A 21,755-nucleotide genomic window follows, 5' to 3' on the forward strand; every position below is an offset into this window, starting at 1 on the left:
GTTATAAGTTAGTAGAAATTGTATATCTTTAACCATATAAATTAACCCTAAAACACACGTGTTTAAAAAAACTTGGCAACATAACATTATTTTAACATTTCCAGTATAATTTACCAGGGAATATTATTTTCTTAATTTCGAGAACCCACAAATCTTCTAGTTTAAGGTCAAGATTTTACATATTAGTACAATTTGAAATGAAACAACATATACAGTGTGAATAGGAAAGTGAAATTTATTAAATTACACATCGTCAAATCACATGCATTCTGCACATCTTTTTTTGATTTTGGCTTTGCAAATGGAAATAAAAAGAGAAAATATCATACTGCAATAAATACTGTAACAACAACATATACAAAATATTTGATTGTCCTCAATTTAACATCACTGTTATTTTAAAATGTTCATGTGCACGATCATAATCATCCTACCACACACAATTCTGACTAAACGCCTTAAAAACACCTTGATATGAAACTTATCAGAAAAAAAAAGAGTTAAGAGTTATCACCATTGGAAAACGCATAAAAAGTGCAAGTAATGAATTAATATGATATGAAAATGCTGGAAGTATTGCAAGTTTTAGATTATGTCCAGTGAGATTAAACCAGCTCGGTCATTTAAGGCACTATCAAATCACTACAAAAACCAAAGACTAAGTCATCCCAGCAAACTGTGCAAAAGTCCTTTACTTGCAATAGATATTCTAAAGCGAACTGAAAAGTAAAACATCATTTTCAGACTGACAGCTAAAACTGATAAATGTAAAATGCTACACACAAGATACTGACTATCTTTGCATTCAACTGTGTTTGTATTGCATTTCCTCTGACTTTTTGTTAATTAACCTTGAAATGAGCCACTAGGCTCGTCTCGGAGTCTGCAGTGGTTCTTTTCAGGCATCCAGAAGGCAAATGGGCTTATAAAGTGCTTGACTGTTTCACACACACACATGACTAACAGTATGGTAGTTAATATAATACAAATCTCAAGTATTTTTTCCATCTTCATATGACAACATATGAAACTGACAGTCTTTATCAGTGTGTCAACAAAGGTTTGCCACAATTTTGGTCAACTGCCGCATTAGAGTCAGACAGATGTAACACTGTACACTACACGTCCACCGCCGGCTGCTGTTTCAACAACGCTTTGGCTGCTACAGAAGTTGAATTATTCATTATTATGAATTCCCTTCAGAAACAGCGGATAACTATCATTTCCTCAGAACCATGCAAAAAAACATGCAGAATAAGTCCATCAAAAGCAGTATCGTTCCATGTAACTTCATAAGACTAATGCAACGGGCATGTTTTAGTATGACTGAATGAAAAGCATCCAAGTTGTTACTCGTTCAGACTCCAACACTGGCTTTAACATTGCAGCACTACGATTAAACGAATCTCTTATTAAGTGCCATCATGCATTTAAACATAACATCTATTCAACCAAAGATGCCATCTTGTTTATTCTTTGACAGTGAACAAAATGGATGTTTATGTCATAGACGTTGTTTCTGTTTATACACATACTAGAGATTTCATCTTTGTCTATTATGAAATGGGTATTTTCTCACCTTTAATGGCTTTGGAAGCCAAGTATCACATTTTTAATAAGTGAGAATGAGTTTTTCCTTTTACAGAATTTCAAATGGCAACTGGGATGAAATGAGATGTAGCTGTTGGTTTCATCATCACACACATCCTAGGGCTGGAGGGAGGAGAGCCGCCGCTCAATACACTGTCTACCTATAGAACAGACAAACAAAACATACATCAGAGAGGAGTCGTAGAGTTAAATATTATTACAAATTAAAATAACATCTGTATTTTAACATATCAGCATCAGTACTCCAGTCTTCAGAGTCACTCTTTCAGAAATCAGTCTAATATGATGATTTGATGCTTAACATTTCCTATTATTATATTATTATATTATATTAGGCGTCTTCTTATTCTTATGTCTTTATTTTCACATTTGATCAATTAAATGCATATTTGCTAAAGTTTTAATTTCTTAAAATAAACCTCACTGACCCTAAATATTTGAACGTGTGTCATACTTACATTTATTGATACTGTTTAGATCTGCAGTCTCTGTAATAATTAAAGACAGGCCCTCCATCAGCAGTAAGGCTTTATGGTATCGCTCTACAGAGGTTTCTCCGTGATGAAACATCTCATCCAGTGCGGCCGTCTGTACCTGATCACACAAGAAAATAATTCAATTTCATACTTTTTATTAGTGATATGACACTGATACGGTTCTCCTTATATTAGAAGGAACACAATGCGAGTATGTTCACACCATCTGAATGGTGTGTGTGTAGATGAGTCTCTCAGCTGTAATGCTGTTGATGCGGTCCATCAGTCTTTGTTTGCTGCTGAAGAAGAGCTGGAGGTTCTCAGTGAGAGAACGGCAGGAGTTCACACTCTTTTTATACATCTCGTTCAGCTTACATACTACTGCAAGTGCAACACAAACACAACATAACATCGAATGAATGTCTTAATTTCAGAATATGCTGTTTTTGACTGATCAAATGCAACAGTAAAGACATTTACAATGGTACAAAAGATTTCTATTTTATATAAAGGCTATTCTTTTGAACTTTCTATGACTGACCTTGTTTAACAGATCCTGATGGGTAGAGTTTGCCTTCTTTGATCCCAGCCATCGCTGTGTGAAGCGCAGAGGACAGCAGCTCAGCACACTTTAGATAGAGGACCAGCTGCTCTGCAGAGCTACATACACATGTGCACATCACTCCCAGCGTATATGACTTAACATCACAGACATCACACATAAAGCACATATGTTGTATCTCACCTCCACTCACGGCTCAGCAGGCTGACCTGGTCGGCCACCACGCTCTGCTCTAAGAAGGAAGCATCAAGTGCCACATTCCTTTCAGTCCCACTGTCCTTTGTTCCAGCGAGCTCTGTGATGCAGTGGGAAAAGGCTAGAATGAAGCGCAGTTGGCTCAGCAAGTCCGTATGCCCCTCCTGTGATGAAGAAGAGCAGGACATCAAATCTTGAAATAATCGATGAAACAATCCTAAATCACAGCAGGTGCCACAATAATAGCAATGAAAAACCCTGCTCTGCAGCATACTCCGAAATGAATACTTTTATTCACTAAAAATGCATTCAATTGATCAAAAGTGACAGTAAAGTAACTTTTACTGATACAGTTGATAAATTTCTATTCATCAAAGAATCCTGCCTGACTGTATTCTTCATGAATAATGTACAGCCCAATTATTTTACCTCCATAAGTGTCTCCTCTGGCAGTTCAGGTGGCATAAAAGCCACATCCTCGCATAGGTTTGTTGCTGTGGCATCTGTGTAACCACAGCGCAGAGCGTCAGGCGAGCTGTAAGCCTTGTGCACATGACCGTAGGTCCAGCCAGGGCTTGTTGGGCTGAGAGTGCCCACTTCAACAGGAAATGATGTGAATTGGAGAATCATTGTGAGTCTAACAGATACTGCAACATGCAAATGCAATACATGTGTTTCAGTCTCATTAAGTAAAATAATATAAGTGTCACCTGAGAAGCGTCTAGGTCGAGTGGCATGAGGAGGTGTGTGTCCATATTCAGGAGAGCCCAGAATGAACACAACTCCAGCTGGACTGCCTGAGCCCTGCTCTGTGCCACCAGGGGGCGCTAGAGAGATTAGGACAAAAAAGCATTTTTAACAGCAGATACACTGAGGACAGTCAGTGCCTCATGGCATTTTAAAACGCCAGATGGTTTACTTCTTTTAAGACCACAGCTGTGAATTTCCTTTTGTGTGCCGAGCATCAATGAATAGATTTTAACAACTATAGATCCCTGTGGGGACCCTGGGAAAAACTCAGTGATAGGGCTGCATGATTTGGAAAAAATAAAAATGTAAATGCAATCATTTTGTATTAAAGTTGTGATAAAGATGTAATGTAAAAAAAAATAATAATCCAGGTTAACTGATTGTTAAAAAGGTAAACCATCAAGGTTTCGTTTTGGTGGAAAAGCGTAATGCTGACATCACTGTTAGCGTTGAGCTCACACCTGTTGTGTCCATGGGTTTCTCTGAATTTAAGCTCTCCCAGCTGCCCCTGTCAAACTGATGTCCAAACACAGCCTTCAGCAGCTTATCTGAGAGACGGCCGGTACTTACTGACCTACAACACAAATGACCCATAAACACATCTGTAGGGAACAAACTCATCTGATAGCAATCATATCATAGCAGTGATTCCAGTGCTGATTAAAAAATATAAATTATCATCATTATTGCATCACAAGCTTTCTTCACCCTTAACCAAAGCCAAGTTGATTAATACCTTTTGACTGTGTCCCTTCTTTCTGCTGGCCTCAGAAGTGGCACACGGGGCCTTGTAGCGGGGCACAGTGGCAGATCTTTTAGGTCAGACATGGTTTTGTTTCGGGTCATCAGCCCTCTTTGAACCAGTACTGTACTTGGAGGTTGACCGGAGACGGGCCGCCGATACAGATCCCACTGAAATGAAGGATATAGTCCAATATATAGCATGTTTGTTTCCAATAAAATTCTATTTCTGACAAAATGCTAATTACACTAATGTTCAGGTATTTTTGTAATGTTCTGAAAGAAGCTTCTCATGCTCACTGATCCTTCAGAAGTCATTCTAATTTGCTTGAGTTGGTTCACAGGATATATTTAGCATTATTATCATCAATGTTGAAAACAGTTGTGCTGCTTAATATTTTTGTGGAAGCTGGGATACATTTTTTTTTTCAGGATCCTTTGATGAATAGAATGTTATGAAAAATAAAATGTATTAAAAAATGATTTTTAAATCTGTCCTGTTTCTTTTGATCAATTTAATACATCCTCACTGAATAAAATATCTGATAATTAAAATATCAATTTTAAATATAAATTTTTCAGATGAATGCATTTTAAATGAAGTAATAATGTATTTTACATACTGTAGCATTATGCTAAATCAAATTACTTCCTCTTTACTATGGTAGTGGAGCAGTTTTTTATGTTTATGTACGTCACGTAATGTTATGCAATGGTAACTTACTCTGTGCACTACGTTTTCTGGATTGTGCCCATGACCCCGGAGTCTGTGGGCTTGGTTTTTGTCCATGGCTGTGATGTCAGAGAAGAGAGGAGAGACCTGACCAGGCTGTTTACACACATCTGAGAGACAAAACTGCAAAGTTGGAACAAGAACACTTAAAAATTAAATCGATATACAGTGAAACAGGGCATTTTACCTGCAGCATGCAACCCTGTCCTACTACCAACAGGTTCAGGCTGATTGGATGTTTCAGGAACATTTCCCACTGAAAAATGTATAAACAACACATCAGCACTCTCTACATGATATACAAAAACATATAGCCCCAAAACACACAAACCAAGGCAAGATTTCTTTTTTTATTGTAATATTTGTATAGCATTTTAGAATAATTTCGGTTATTGAATTTGTAATACTAGTGTAGTTAACGAAAACACTGATTTCCATGATTAAAACAAAAAAAAGTTTTATTTGCAAATGATTTCTATTATTTCCAGCTTCCTGCTAAAACTACAGTTAGAGTCTCTTCCTCTATTAGGGAATTATGCAAATCAAAACACAGCTGGTTTCTTCACCCTGTGGGGATGGCAGATACGGTCTGGATCCTCCTGATTCTGAAGAAGCCCTGGTTCTCCCACATGTTAGAAACCCATTTGAGCAGAAGTGTTTTACAGGTGCTGCTGTCCTGAAATTAAAGAAACAGAGCTCATTTGTTGATGCACAAGGGAATCACAAGAGCATTTATGCGTTTATGCATCTAATTCATGTCAGAGAGAGTGAAAAATAAAATAAAGCATTAAAGCCAACCTGTCAGACACTAGGTTGTGCTCCATCCTCTGGTAGTTGTGTTTTTGTGTCGGCACTGGAACAGGCACAGACTGAGCGTAACTACTGTCACATGACTCCAGAGGCCTAGAGAGAGAGAGGGGGGTGAATGATTGACATACATTTGTTCCCTAGTGACCTGGGAATGACTTTCATCTCTAAATTCACACATTCTCCGGTCGCGTTAACTAAGACAGCTGTCTCTCACTTCACACTTGCAAACAAAGCCTACTGTTTATTACAAGCCTTTTGCCTTCAGAGAGAGAAAGAGAGAGTGTGTTTTTACAGTCTCTACAGTATTAAATGCTAATCTCCAGACTAAAACACACAGTACCTGGAAGGGCTTGGAGAGGCTGGGACAGATGGGGAGGATGATGGTGTCTGACCCACACCTGGCAGTGAGTCTCTAGAAATAATACACATACATGTACACCGTTAAGCTTAAACCATCCAGCTGTTTAATATACACTACTGATTAAAAGTTTGGGTTCGTAAGATTACTTAATGTTTCTGAACGAAGTCTCTGATGCTCACTCTGCCATCACAGGAGTAAATTAAGTCATTTTTTATTTAGTTTTAGCAATTTTAGTCAATTTAAACTAAATAAAAATACTAATTTAAATAAAATGAAGTTTAGTTTAAGTCAAATAAATGTTTTAATCTCAAATGTATATGTTATTTCATTAAATTAAATGATATAACTATTTTATTAGCAATTTTAGTTAACAGTAACACTGATTTTCATGATCTTTCTAGCTATTTGTAATTAACGTGATAACAGTTTGTAAAAATTATCTTGATTCTATACTATATATATATATATATATATATAAAACTTTTGTAAATGGCAATATTGTTGCACAATTTTATTGTTTTGCTGTATTATTAATCAAATATATGCAGCCTTGGTGATCATAAGAGACTTAAAAAAAAATAATTCTTACTGACCTCTAAATTTTATAAACGTGCATCTAAACTAGTCTCTTAACGAGTTCATAAATTCATAAGTTGACAGACACAGATGTTAAAAAACTGCTAGAATGTATTGGAAAACAGATATAAGCACTTTTTGCTAGCATGACTAGTCTTTCCTCTTCCTTGCACAAATGTGTTAATGCATGAACAGCCTTCTTCACCGGACCATAAAAATGGTCAGCAGGTCAAAAGGTCAAAAGACACCTCTTAAAATGAAACATGACATGCTGCCAAGCATGCAAACTTTTATATTAAGCGCAGAAACAAAATGCTTCTGTGCCTTTGTGTTGTATAAATGTGCAGGCTACAGTTGAGGAGTGTCTCATGTAACTATACACGCTACGTGTGTGAGCTGTCACTTTAACACTTATAGTATGGAAATAATGTTAACCCACTTACCCGCTGAGCTTCAGACAGTCCTGCCCTCCTGCACTGACGAGTTCACCTGCAAGAGTTATCAGACTGAGAGTTTGTATTTGTGCAAATGAAGTGGTTTTGTCTATTACATAATCCAAAGCAGGTCAATGAGTGTGACTGCTCATCTTACTGGTGAACTGAGCCGGCACCATCACGAAGTCATCAGACTCTGAGGAACACGAGTCTCTGAGCAGGGATCCTGAAGATGCTGGGGGGTTCGTTTGAGGCAGGGGCCTTGGAGCTTCAGTTTCAGACTGTCAAGATCATATAACGTCATATATACACTACTGTACAAAAGCATTCTTTGATGAATAGAAACTTCAAAAGAACAGCATTGATTTGAAACAGAACATCTTTAGCGTCACTTCTGATCAACTGAATGCATCATTGCTAAATAAAAGAAAGAATTTCACTTAACACTTTAGAATAAGGTTCCATTAGTTAATGTCTTAATTAACATGAACAAACAATGAACAATACATTTATTACTGTATTTATTAATATTTGTTAAGGTTAGTTAATAAAAATACAGTTATTCATTGTTAGTTCATGCTAATTCACAGTGCATTAACTAATATTAACAAACACAACTTCTGATTTGAATAATGCATTAGTAAATGTTGAAATTAACATTAAGATTAATAAATGCTGCAGAAGGATTGTTCTAGCTTAGTTCATGTCAACTAACATTAACTAATGGAACCTTATTCTAAAGTGTTAAGTAAAGTATTTTAAATTATATATATATAATTTGATATATGACCACAAACTGTTGAATGGTAGTGTAGTTATATGGTATTGTATGCACTACATATGGAGCATAAAAATGACATTACACCCCAAAGAGAGCATAAAATGTATGTATCATGTGCTATAATAACGTTACCTGAGTAGGAGTGAGGCGAGAGGTTGAAGAACCACTGCTGGAGCTCCCAGAGGCGGAGCTGGGATAGGTGCGCATGGGCACTGGAGAAGCTAAGAACACACTTAAATGTTACATTTACCAAAACTCGAGTAGATAAGCATAAACAAAGTCATGTGCATCACAGTCTTACATTTCTTCATGGAGTTACTGGCCTCCAGGAAAGGATGGTGGAATAATTCATCTAGAATAGACAAAAGTCACTTCATCATAATCACGTCTCAGTGTTGTAAAGTAAAGTGTGTGATTGTACATGTGTGTCCACTGACCGAAGTCCATACGTTCCCCGTGGTTCCTCTGCAGCAACCCAAGCAGAAGATGCCTGAGGTGACTGGAGGTTTCCCGTGGAATACTGGGAAAAGCATGGGAGTTAGACACTGACAGGACGGTATCTATCACAACCTACACAGTTCCATGTGCATGTTTATACTGTTGTGCAAGGGCTCTGTGAGTTACACTGTACTTGACAGTCTAAGTAGAAAAGTGATACTCATAAATGTAAACACTGCAACAGTCTGCATAAATAAATAAAACCTGACCATGAATGATGGAAAAGAATGAAAGATGGAAGAAAGAAAAACAATGAGAGAAAAGAAACTGGTTCTACCGCACCATCCGGTGGGGTTACTGTCAAATACACCTTACATTCACAACATTAACAAATATCAGCTGTGGTCGCATACACTATTAGAATATCATTCTAATAAGCTGATTTGCTGCTCAAGAAACAGTTGTGCCGTTTTGTGGAAGCTGAGATAAATTGTTTTGCAGAATTCTTTTATGAATAGAAAGTTCATGAACAGAACAGCATTCGTTTGAAATATAAATCTTTTGTAACATAATAAAAGTCTTTACTGTCACTTTTGATCAATTGAATGCATCATCTGAACAAACATATTGATCTCTTTAAAAACAAATGTACCAAGCCCAAGCTTTTGAACGATCATGTACAGCAGGGACCTTTGCACCTGCAGTGCCCAAACTAAACTGGATCATGTTGATGGATGACTAACATACAGTCCTCAGGGTCACTTACCTGGGACTCAGGCTCCGGTTTCTTTCATAGAACAGTCGCAGTTCCTGAGGGGTACTTGCCTGGAAAAAGATTTTACATAGAGGAAGAATTTGAGAATTATTTAAATTACTTAAAGTTCATCTGAACACTTTTTCTGGATGATAAAATGGGCAAAAAACCCTAAATCAAAATATCTTGCTAGGATACTAGGACTAGTAAGCAACCACCAAGACCACACAGCAATGCTGTAATGGGCCTCCAGAAACATTTTAGCATAATGACACCAGGTTTGCAAGATCAAATACCACTCAAATCTAGTTCAATATTGTTGGTTCACTCTGCACTGCCTTTTAAGATTTAGGCCCAATCCCAATTCTACCCCTTAGCCCTTCCACTTCCCCCTTGTCTGGATTCTCTTTTGGTTAGAGGGGTAGGGGTAAGGGGAAAGGTATTTGAGGAAAGGTATTTTCTCAAATATTGTCTATTCGAGAGAGAGAGAGAGAGAAATGGAAGTTGCGTGTTTTCGCGTCTGTGCGTTTATCTTTTTAGAGTGATTTTACTTAAAAACAGAGATTGTATCCTCTCGTCGCTTGAAAATATAATGTTGCGATTCAGAGTTTAAACAGTATTTAATAAAAGTCGCGGGGCCGCATTGACAAGTTTATTTTCTCCTGGATGTGTGAGCTGCCAGATTTCCGATATGTGTGTGTGTGTTTGTGTGTGTGTGTGTCAGTAAGCAGCTCATTAATACAGAACGATAATGAAAGTCTCTAATGCACACCAGCATACATAAGAGCTAGACGACGAATGATGGCATGTGACGTCACGGTAGTGGTGTCCCAATCCTTAGGAGAATATTTTCTCCCATACCCCTTGACACTCTGTTTCAAGGGACAAGGGGAAGGGGTAGGCGAAGGGGTATAAAATAGAATTGGATTCGGGCCTTATAGTTGATACTGAATTATATATTGTGGTGAGCAGTTCATTAGTTTTTGTAAATTACTTTTTGGGGAAGTCATGGCCTAGTGGTTAGAGGGTTTGACTCCTAACCCTAAAGTTGTGGGATTGAGCAAGGCACCGAACCCCCAACTGCTCCCCGGGTGCCGCAGCATAAATGGCTGCCCACTGCTCCGGGTGTGTGTTCACTGCTGTGTGTGTGTTCACAGTGTGTGTTCACTGCTGTGTGTGTGCACTCTGGATGGGTTAAATGCACAGCACAATTTTTTAGTATGGGTCACCATACTTGACTGAATGTCACATCACTCACTTAAACTATCTGTTTATGATGTAAACACATTTTTCCAGGTCTGAGGTTAAATCTTACACTTGAGTGTCTGTTTCTACAAATCATAAAGGCTTTCTGATGGCTGCAGGAACAAGCCATTAAAGCAATATTTCCTTGAAGGAAGTAAACACAATGGTTAAGACAGAGATGACTGATCGGTCTTCTAAATGAACTCAATGACCCATCTTGACCCATTTACAGAATGACATTGTGTTACAGGACTGTTCCTCAAGAGTTCCTATTACCAACTCTTTAACTCTTTAAAAAACGCTAAAAATATGAACCCATAAATAGATGTTGCTGTGACGGTGTGATCAGACGGGATTCACATGTTAGCCATGTGGACTCTGGAAGCTGTATGACCAGAGGTCAAATGGGTCAACTTCACCCACAAATCAGTCCTACTAACAGCAGCACCTGGCTTAGCTCGAAGGATCCTAATAACACTTGTTGGCATGCATGTCAACTCTTCAGGATTCTATTATGAATTATAATAACTAATGACCAGCATGTGGCAATATTCAGCGTAAGTATTGCGACAGGAACATGCATATTTTGCAATATGAACATCACGCAGAAAAAGAGAAGAACTCTCTGTTCTAGTAGTAAACCCACAGAGATGACACCCATGTGAGTGGGCGAGTGTGTGTGTAGAGGTGTGAGTGTTTGTTAGTAAATCATAAGGGTGTGTTCAGTTGCATAGACGTGTTTTGTTTATCACATTTGTGTTTCACACTCTGCAAGGCATAAACAACTGAGGGTGCCAGCCAGCTGAGCTTCCGCAATTAAATCATTCCAGAACGTTCAGGACTGACGCAGTAGAAGTTAACACTCATTGACAATGCTAGCATTTTTCCTTGATCATTACAATACGCTACTGTTTAAATGTTTGTAATAATAATAATAAAAAAAGTAATCAATAGTATACTTATCAATACTTATTCAGCAAGAATGCAAATTACAGTATACATTTTAAAATACATTGAAATACATAAAATGTATCAAGTAAAATATAACATTTTAAAGCAGTTATTTTAAATTGTAATATTGTACAATATTACTGTTTTACGGTATTTGAAATCAAATAGATTTAGCCGCGGTGACCATAAAAGACAAAAACAAACAGATTTTTAAAACATTAAGTGCGTGTGCAAAATATTTGACATATTACTTATACCTCATACTGAATCTGTAGTTGTTCTTCACAAAGAGAGAGAGAGAAAAAAAAAAACATTTAAAGAGATAAAAATGAAGCACGTCATCATTTACTGACCCTCGTGCCATTTTTAATCTTTACACTTTTAGCAAATAACAACTTCAATTCTGGTCTGTTCCAGAGACATGACGACAGGATTTTAATTTTGGCTAAACTTTCCCATTAAATCATTCCATAAAGTTTAAATGGGAAGTCTAAGAATATATACCGCAGAAAATTTAAAGCCACCATCCAAAAATAAAAGAAAGGGATTTGAGTGTGAATGTATCAAGTTAAATGATGCTTTCTCTCTCTGGGTCATACATCGAGTCTGTTTTTGCTAGTGTGTGTGTGTATATTCGCACCTGAAATGGGGCTTTGCCAGTCAAGCACTGGTAGATGATGGTCCCTACACTCCACAGGTCAGCTTTGGCATCATAATTCTGTGACATGATGACCTCAGGAGCCTGTAAAAATGAGCAAGACAAGTAGCAGTCTCAGTACTTCGCTCAAGTCACTCAAGAAAATATGGAGTAAGTCAAACAGAGTCAGTCTGAATATTTAATTTTATTTCGACAAATAAAATCAGTACTTTATTATGACATATACTGTACATTTCCTGTAGGGCTACACGATTATGAAAACCCATAAAGGCTGCAAATTAATAGATGCAAATAGATGTCCTGCATGTTTTAGAGTGAAGCGCAGCACTGAGTTCTTTTACACGTAAGCAGCTCATGATCTTGTGTTTTCAGTGTCTCAGAAGCCCCTTTCACACTGCATGTCAGACCCGGCATATTGCCGGAACATTGCCGGGTCGCCTTCTGTGTGAAAGCAAACACGTCCCGGGATTGATTCCAGCATTGAACCCGGGTCAGGGACCTAGTAACATTGCTGGGTTCAGTCCCGGGACGAGCGCTGTGTGAACAAAAGCCAGATCTAATGCCGTGTCGTAGTGATGACGCAGGTTATCGCGCGACTCTTTTACCGGCTGTTTTGAAGGAAGATCAACATTCGCGACAAAAAAATATGTCCAAACTGTAATGAAGCAGAAATCAGTTAGTTCCTCACTCTCCACGTTGACGCTGAGATCGTTCGCCAGCTTCAGTGAAAGTATAACGTGCCTAGCGGTGTCGACTCGTACATTACACGTCACGCGCTGATGTCACGTGTCATTACGGGATCTTTACGGGTTGTGTGTGAAGCACGCATATATACCGGGTCATCACTGCTAGTGTGAAAGTGCAAAATCTAGCGACCAGGGAACAATTGCCGGAACACTTTACCCGTGTGTTTGCCGGAATGGCAGTGTGAAAGGGGCTAGAGTGGCTCGGTTCAGTGCAACTGGGAATGTAATACGTTTTAACATCTTCCCATACAAAATCAACGTTTATGAACCAGTCTTAGATTTTTTAAACTTTACAGTAAAATGTTACAATAATACATATTATATATTTCATAACTTAATTTAGTAATAATAATAAACTCAATACCTCAATACCAATGATTTTTAATCACATTTTAAGTTGAAATTGAAGATTTCATGCATCCATATTTTCCTGAACATTTGGATATTATGGAACATCAAGTCAAGCACTCACCATGTACATTGGAGAACCACAGAGCGTAGCAGCCATTGTGTTTCCCTGCAGATACCGTGCAAAGCCAAAATCAGCTGGAGAGAGAGAAAAATCAATGTATGGTGCGAAGGACTAAATCTGAGTGCTTGTGAAAGATGTTGACAGAAAGTGTCTTTCAGCTATTTGTCTACAAAACACTCAAGAGCAAACAGAACAATGTCATCAAGACCTACAACAAACCACATTCATACCAAAACCAGCACTGCCAAAACTGATAACTCATAATCTCATAGCCTCATAATCAGTACACACAGATCCATGACCAGTCTTTGTGTTTCCTTTAGCAAAGGGTTCATAACGGTGTACTTTGACCTGGAGCACTCACCCAGTTTGATGCAGATGTTGTTGGGGTTGGACCTGCGCCCTGTGCTGTAAGAAAGGAGAATGTTTTGGGGCTTCAGGTCACGGTGGACGATGCCCTTACTCCTTAAAACACTCATGGCTCCCGCCAACTGCTGCAGCAACACACGGATCGTGTCCTCGCTCAGAGAGCCTTTAGCTATTGAGAAAGTTAGGAGCAAACACCTGATTTCATTTCGGTTTACTACTTTAAGAATTATTCTGATGAAAAAGCTGAACTGTGGGACATTACATCATTGTTTACAATGAGTTAGCACCTCCAAAAACCCAAGCTCCAAGCCTCCCCCCTTGTTTCATGAAGTCTTATTTTTAGCCCCCATGTTTTTCCATGAGGTCAGGCTGGGGCTTGAGTTTCAGCAGGGGATCTTGGTTCTGTGCCACTGAGTCTGTGGCAAGAGGTGAGCGGGTGAAGGCAAACATGACCCCGACGAGGCTGGCATGAGACCTTACAATGCTACAAGTCTGACAGCTTTAAATAGAGAGGTCAATGCAAACATGGTAAATATAGCCATGCTGGAAGCTTTATGGTTAGATGAAAGTGTATTTTAACCCTGAAGAAGTGTGCATGCGGAAGAGACCACTTCCAAAGGGGCTCTATTTGTGGCAGCGCAAGTGTGAAACAAGCTTTTCCCAGAGATCCTGAATTATCTTTCTCAGGAAAGATCCGGCAAGATGTTTGTTTGGAAAATATGTCTCTTCAGTTTCAAGAGGCCAAGACGAAAGCAAGTTCAAGGCTTCAAACTTTGGAGAAAATTCTGTCGACAACGATCAATCTTTATTATCCAAACTTTAAGATGCATCCTCCTTTGGTTAATAAACAAGATGCTGATGAATAAACAATGCAAAACGATCAAACTTTGCATTGTTTATTCATGAGTGTCTTGTTGTGCATCCATTTACTGATGGTTATTATCACTCATTAAAACTATTAAAACTATTTTGTTAAATTTAAATAAAGCTAAAATAAAATCTAAATATTAAATTGCCTTGGCGAAAAACTGAAATAAGGTAAAACTGAAATAAGCTGATTGAAACACTAAAATTGAAGGAAACTGAAATGTTTACATCAAAAATTAAAGTTGAAGAACTACAATTACTATCTAGAAATAAATAAAAAGTAATATTCACCTAAAACTGTAAAAATAGTTAACTAATTAGTAACACTGTTAAATGCAATCTTCATCAAATCTAAAATTGAATATGCATTTTTCATCATGTACATTATAATGTTGTGATGTCTAAATTTACTTGTAGCATTTATTAGCAGGTTTTAGTTTTTAATATTTCATTTTTTTATGTAGATAAAATAATTTACTGTATTAAAACCAACCATTAAATACATGTAAAAAAAAATAAATGTATAGGCCAGTATTTTAATTCTTGATGCATCTCACTTTGTCAACAGCTGCGTACATTTTCAAATCTTTGTTGTGTTATGAAGCCTCTGTGCTGCTCCAAGACTCTACATAAAAATTGTGCTAAAAATAGACCAAGGAGGTAGAATAACATGGAGAAATTAGACACCTCACTTGTAGGATTACCCATTTACTAATCTGTAATAACAACTGCCTAATTTGTAATAATCAGTGGCACATATACACATATGGCACATGCTGAAATGAGGCTTGTGTACTTACAGTGTAAATACTCGGCTAGGTCTCCTCCATTGCAGTACTTTAGGAGGACAGAGAAACACTGTAAGTGCATGTCAACACAAAACAAACTCTCATCAAAAGAAAGAGTAATCAGAGTAACACAAGGGCTTCGAATGACTTAAAGATGACAATAATAACAGACAAGTGTGAATTAAGCCTAGCATAAAAGACATTCTGCAAGGGGAGGTGAAACTTGACCTTTGATTTTTTTTTTCTTTTTCTAGTTAACACCAAGTCTATTTTGAGGTTTACAGTGGGTGTGTGAGAGGTGCAGCATTGCATCTGAACTCACCTCCATGACAAGATAGACACATCCCGATATCTCCTGCAGACAGAGACATGTGATGCACCATTAAACATTTACAATTGAGTAAATGAAAGAAACACCCCAAACACGCCATCTGACAGCCATGGCAGGGACTCTTCACTGTCTAGATCAGGACAGACCTCGGGCTGGACTCACAACAGATGCCAGTGAGTCACACTGACTCATCACACAAAACCTACAATTACCTAAGCTTTCTGTAAATAGTCTGTTATCATAGTGTGAGCTCACATGCAATACAAATCACGATGTGTGCTTGCATTTCACAACAGATTATATCTGATGCACTCTTTCAGGTGCAGAAATGTCAAATTTATTTATTATTTTATTATTATTAAGATTTATTTTCCATTTTGTGAACTTTGATGAGTGTGTAGGGCAGGGAAAATGTAATGCACAGGAGGAAATAACAGAGCTGAAGTTTTTGTTTTGTTTTTTCAAAGTTGTGTTTCGAAGCTAAAAATAAGAATAACTAAAAAAACAAAATAACTCTAATGCCACTGTATTTCATGTGTAAAGTAAAAAAAAAAGAATGATGATTATCTTTATTATTACTACTACTTACTAATGATCAATTATTTATAAAAAAATTAATAAATTAATAACAATATGACAATATTAATTTATTAATATTGAGTAATAGCATTAAACAAAAATTACTATTATAATATTAATTTTAAAATAAATATTACACTTATTCAAAAACAATTACAAATAATTAAATTCATAAATAATTATAATTATTATTATTATTATTATCACCATTATTATTATTTATGAATTGTGTGGATGTCCTACTGTGTTCCTTTAATAATAATATATATTTGGCAGCATTTCAAACCACCGTTGGTATACCAAGCAAGTTTTAAAGATGTTTCCATTTAGACTGTACTATACTTTTATGCTAATCAGTGCACAAAATAAATGCACACATTGCGACAAAATGCTTTTTGCTGACAAAATCAAGAATTTTGAGAGACTCTTAAAGTGCAGTAGAGAAGTATCCATCTCAAAATGTCTTTGGACTTCTAGCCTGCATAATCAAACTGAATGTGGATTGCAGGTGGGTTGTTACCCCTTCATGTCCATGAATTTTACTGAACAAATCCTGCACCTGAAAGGTTTAATAGCGCGGATCAATATGTCCACACACAGGCCAAGTGCCATGGTGACCAGTTTTAATGGGGCATTTACATGGCCCACTTCTTGTGCAACAAAAGTCCCATTTGGCTGATTTCCATGCAGGCTCTGCGTGTTACCGCAGTCAGAACAGAAACAGGAGGTGTCATTACCCACAGATGACTGACATACAGATAGCAGCCAGCCGGCATGACAGACTGCTGGGAGCAGCATGCTTTAGTGAGAATGTGTGTTAAAATAGCATATTACATGAGCAACAAATGATAACAGCCCTGTATGACTGCAAAGTTGTGTAACAGCTAATATATAAGTGTGACACAAGTATTATGGATAAAAGCTTAATGTTAAGCTTCCTGTTTGTGTGTGTGTGTGTGTGTGCTGAACCTATGAGAAATGAAACCAGGTCATCAGCAGTAATGCAAAGTAAACTAAGTAAAGCCCTGCCCAAGACTATATACCAAACACAGGGCAAAATACACTTCAATTATCTTCTAGACATATTTAGAAGGCCCTGGAGACAACTGTCAAATCATTATGAATCATAAACATACAAGAACATACAAAGGCCTCTTGCAACAACAAAAGACTTAAATAACAAAGCTTAACGAACAAAGTTAAAGGTTTCCATGAGTGTGGGATGGGTTTCAATAAGCACAAGTGTCATTTCTTGTGCTACTGTTCAGCTTATATGCACCTGTGCACACTGCTCTGTCAGGTGAACCCACTGCTTGACAGCTGTCTGCTGAGCAGAGGATAGACCCTGGTGCGCAAAACCATGACAGATACTGTGAGGGCTGGCCAGAAGTAAATTAGACTGATCCTGGATACAGTTAAAGAGGGTCGTCCTGTAACTGCAGGCTTGTAAAGTATCAAATACACCTGTGTCGGTTCTAGAAGTGATTGAACAGGATGGAGTGAGCACAAATGATTAGTGCGCATGGACTGTCAGGTCATTCTCCAAGGATAATGCGGTGGGAGGTTTAACGAATTATGCAGTGTGATTTATTCAAATGCAATTCAGTTACATTCTTCAATTTAAAAGAGTAATCTGGGACTAGATGCCTTGTGTAGTAGAGTAAAGCTGTTACACTAAATATACATTAAAAAAAGGATTAATATCATTAACAATTTACTTGTACCTTAATTTAGATCTGAGATTTCCAAACTTTTGTGTAAGCCGGACCCCTATGACCTATAATTTATTTACTTAAAGCACTCCCTGAGATTTTAAGTTAATATTTCTACAATTTAACAAACACATTCATATGTTTACTCCTCTTTTGTCGGTCAATGACATACAGGTAAACAAATACAATAGTTTGCCATAAGGATTTTATTTTGATTTTATTTATTGATTTTTAATTTGTAATAGATTGATTTTTATATATATTTCAATTGGGAAATGTAATAAATAATTCGAAACTATTATTATAATAAAGAATTACATAAGAAGACGACAACAAAAAATTGTAAATGCGTATAAACTGTAATAATATAAAATAATTAGTTATTTAATGCGATTAATTTAAATGAATTATTATTTATCTTGTCTTTTTGTATTTTAACAGTACAAACAATCTGAAGTAAACCTGTCACACTTGCTCAAGGGCACAATACTGCAGGACTGTGTTGTGTTTCTTAATCCCTCCACACCTGAGACAACCACCTGTCTGTCATCAGATCCTCCCGACTGCCTGGAGTCCTGTCCTCTATTCATTAAGATACACTGATAAGGGTATCCTACATCAGACCACCTCTGTTCTGTATGCATATGATAGAGACAGACAGTTAAAGGGAGTCCTGGGCTGCCAGGTACTGTAATGCATGCACAGGTGTCCGGTGTTTACTTCAACAGACACATAGACATCTGGCATGCCTGCCATTGTGTCTTGCCTGTTTATTTTTAGTACTTTAGCCACAAGTCCAGCTTGAAATCAGAGAGATGTCCGATAATGATTCGACTGATTCTGATGCAAGAGAATGCAACATGGAATCATTACTCATGATGAGTCATAGATAGACTACATCTATTCTCCATGGCTGAAAATGCTGATAACTCTTCCACTGAGCGTGACGCCAGGGGCGGGGCTTAACGTTGAACCAATCAGAAGACGCGAACTGCACCCATAATATCAACACTGAGCCATGCCATTTTGCAGCTATAAATATCTTTGGTAAAATCTCTATGCTCTAATAGAGTAGAAACCTCTTAAAATAACACAGTTGGCTTACACATATACCGCGAACAACTAACTTACATTCGTCCGAGTTATAGCATGCAATTAGTACATACCTGAAAGTCTAGTAAACTGACAATGTTCTCATGTTTCAGTTCCTGCGAAAACACACATTCACTACATTAGCGAGCAGAAGTCATAATCATTTTTGATAAACCTTCACACGGTTTATATCAATAGCTAATCGTTGTTTTGGCACATGTAGAAGCATTTCAGACAGCGAGAAAAGCTCAAGTGACCTCGCAAGTCAGATTTCGCAATGTTTACTTAATTTCTGAGGATATTGATTTAATAAATAAATACATTTAAATAAAGAAAACACGTATATCATGCACACACAGACGCACCCAGAGTAGGAAACTCACCTTTAATATCCGGATTTCTTTTCCTAAGAGCGATTGTGATTTGGCGAGGTTTTTCTTGTTAATGCATTTCACCGCCACTTCAAAATCATGTTTCTGTGAATGAAGACATCGATTTACGTTAAGACATTCGTGTCGAGTGATTATTCACACATAAAAAAGCCACAGGATACAGCTTAACAGGCATCAGCATAACGTTACCTGTTTGTGTCTTCCTTTGAACACCACAGCAAAAGCGCCGTGTCCGATCAGATCCTTCCTGCTGAACTCGTATTGTCCCACGATTTCCATCGCGTAACGTTATAGAGATTAAAACTGCTCCGTGAATCCGCGTCTATCGCTTCCCATCACCGCAACCAAACGAGCTGACACTTCGGTCATGATCGGTATTCGCTACCTAACGTTACTTGGTGATAAAAACATAGTAATTGTCAACTTGATCGTATTATGTGAGAACACCTTGTTCAAACGAATGTCACCAAGCGTACAAAAGTATAATAAGTTCGATTGGGACACTGTGAAAAGCAGAGTCGGTTGTGACGCACCGGGGTTGGCGTCGTCACTTTCCAAACAAAGCTTGAACCTTGCGTGTGCATTTGACGCATGCGTACTGTTTCTTTTACTGTCTATGACTGGAACCCCCACAGATTGCTGCTGTTCAGTGTTGTAGGTGGACAAATATAGGCTACACTACCGGTCAAAAGGTAAGAATGATAATATGTATAGATATTTTTTTTTAAAAAAGAAAAGAAAGTATATTGTGCTCTCCGGTGCCACATGTAAAAACAGTAATATTGTAGAAAAAAAAAACCTTTTAAATATTTTTTTTATTTTAAAATATTTTAAGAATGTAATTTATTTGTGTGATAACAAAGCAGAGTTTGCATCATTACTCCAGTCTTCAGAGTCACGTGATCCTTCGGAAATTATTCTGATTTGATGCTTAAGAAACATGTATTATTATTATTATCATCATCAATATTGAAAACAGCTTTTGCTGCTTAATACTTTGGTAGGAACCGTGGTACTTTTAAAGATTCTTTGATGAACAGACAGGCTAAGTTCAAATAACTGTTAGGCTACTTTATACCAATGTAATGCATCCTTGATGAATGAAAGTATTCTTTTTTTTCACCAATTTTTAAAACTGCCAATCAAAACTTGGGTTTGACAGTTTTTTGACAATTGAGTTTGACAAAGAATAAAAATAAATAAATAAATAAATAACAGTAATATAATTTGTAAAAAATTGATTAATTATTATTAATATTATGATGTACATTACACACCATCAACATAAATACTAAATTACAGATTAAAAAGAGTAATGTTAATGAATAATTACCATATTATTTTTCATTAAAATCCACAAACAAAACCCAATTTATGAATGCATATATGAGTGTATATATGTAGTTATGGATAGATGGATGTGTGTTTGTACATGGTAACAAATGTTACATAACCTTCCCATATTATGTTAAATTATATTGTCTGTCTGCCCTTTAGAAAGTTACGCATTAACACCACACATAAAGTCAGAAGATTATATTAATCTAAGATTATCAAGTTGCCCTTAAGTGATACGAAATCATATTACATAAAAAGCATAACTGAAGCACGAGTCTAGGTGCAGGTCTGTTTTAGAATGTTTAGAGATGACAACATTGCCCTCGTGTGATAAAACTGCATTATTACACTCGTGCACACTAATCACAGTAATCTAAAAAAAGATTATAGAAATATAAAGTTTCTAATTCTCTCTCTCTCTCTCTCTCTCTCTCTCTCTCTATCTCTACCTCTCATTTTGTTTTAATTGGACAGACTCAGACTGATGGCATCGTTTCCACATCCATGTAACAGGAAATTTAGTCCATAAGGAGTTTATTAAATAGAGGCGGCAATCCCAAATGATCCACTTCAGGATCAGGAATCGTTTTCCATGTTGTTTTTCACTAAATCACATTAAGGAGTCCTGGTCATTGTCTTCTCTTTTGGACGTCACATACGGTTTGCATCACCATATTCATAGTCTTGAATGAATAAGTGCATTATGTGATCACTCTGCATGGGTTATTATATCATTCATTACATTAAACTGAACGTTTGCCATATAAACCCCTCCACCCCAAACCTAATGATATATGATACTGGTGGATGATTATTCATATTCTACTCCCCTTCTGTCCATAAAACACTTGTAGCTGATAAACAGCCCTCCATTTGAAAAAGCCGCCTGGGATCGAGTTTCATCAGTCAGTCGTGCAATGAACAGAATCAAAGAATCTGCTTTTGTATCTCAACTGAACTCCAACAGGTGTCATGCTGTAATCTGCCAAATCT

At 37.2% G+C, this 21,755-nt stretch overlaps 1 protein-coding gene across 1 annotated transcript; it reads right to left on the bottom strand.

Annotated features, from left to right (window-relative positions):
* Positions 1-217: 217 nt before the first annotated feature.
* Positions 218-19,989, bottom strand: LOC128018477 (serine/threonine-protein kinase ULK1). Its single transcript, XM_052603988.1, has 28 exons — positions 19,614-19,989; positions 19,416-19,508; positions 19,107-19,148; positions 15,641-15,673; positions 15,331-15,367; positions 13,659-13,832; positions 13,295-13,368; positions 12,059-12,160; positions 9,235-9,293; positions 8,468-8,550; positions 8,332-8,382; positions 8,163-8,251; positions 7,407-7,530; positions 7,259-7,304; positions 6,219-6,290; positions 5,867-5,971; positions 5,635-5,744; positions 5,256-5,324; positions 5,060-5,178; positions 4,331-4,506; positions 4,056-4,168; positions 3,555-3,671; positions 3,274-3,440; positions 2,833-3,008; positions 2,629-2,747; positions 2,311-2,468; positions 2,070-2,205; positions 218-1,751 (listed from the first exon to the last, which is right to left on the bottom strand). The coding sequence occupies exons 1-28, from the start codon at positions 19,701-19,703 to the stop codon at positions 1,708-1,710; spliced, it is 2,778 nt and encodes a 925-aa protein (XP_052459948.1). The 5' UTR covers positions 19,704-19,989; the 3' UTR covers positions 218-1,707.
* Positions 19,990-21,755: the final 1,766 nt, after the last annotated feature.

This window comes from Carassius gibelio, chromosome A8 (assembly GCF_023724105.1).
Source record: "Carassius gibelio isolate Cgi1373 ecotype wild population from Czech Republic chromosome A8, carGib1.2-hapl.c, whole genome shotgun sequence".
NCBI classification, from domain to species: domain Eukaryota; kingdom Metazoa; phylum Chordata; class Actinopteri; order Cypriniformes; family Cyprinidae; genus Carassius; species Carassius gibelio.

Coding starts and splice junctions, on each gene's coding strand:
- LOC128018477 (XM_052603988.1), bottom strand. CDS start 19,703: ATGGAAATCGTGGGACAATACGAGTTCAGCAGGAAGGATCTGATCGGA. Junction 15,368..15,640: donor GTGTCTATCTTGTCATGGAG/GTGAGTTCAGAT, acceptor GTCCTCCTAAAG/TACTGCAATGGAGGAGACCT. Junction 3,441..3,554: donor TCGACCTAGACGCTTCTCAG/GTGACACTTATA, acceptor TTCCTGTTGAAG/TGGGCACTCTCAGCCCAACA.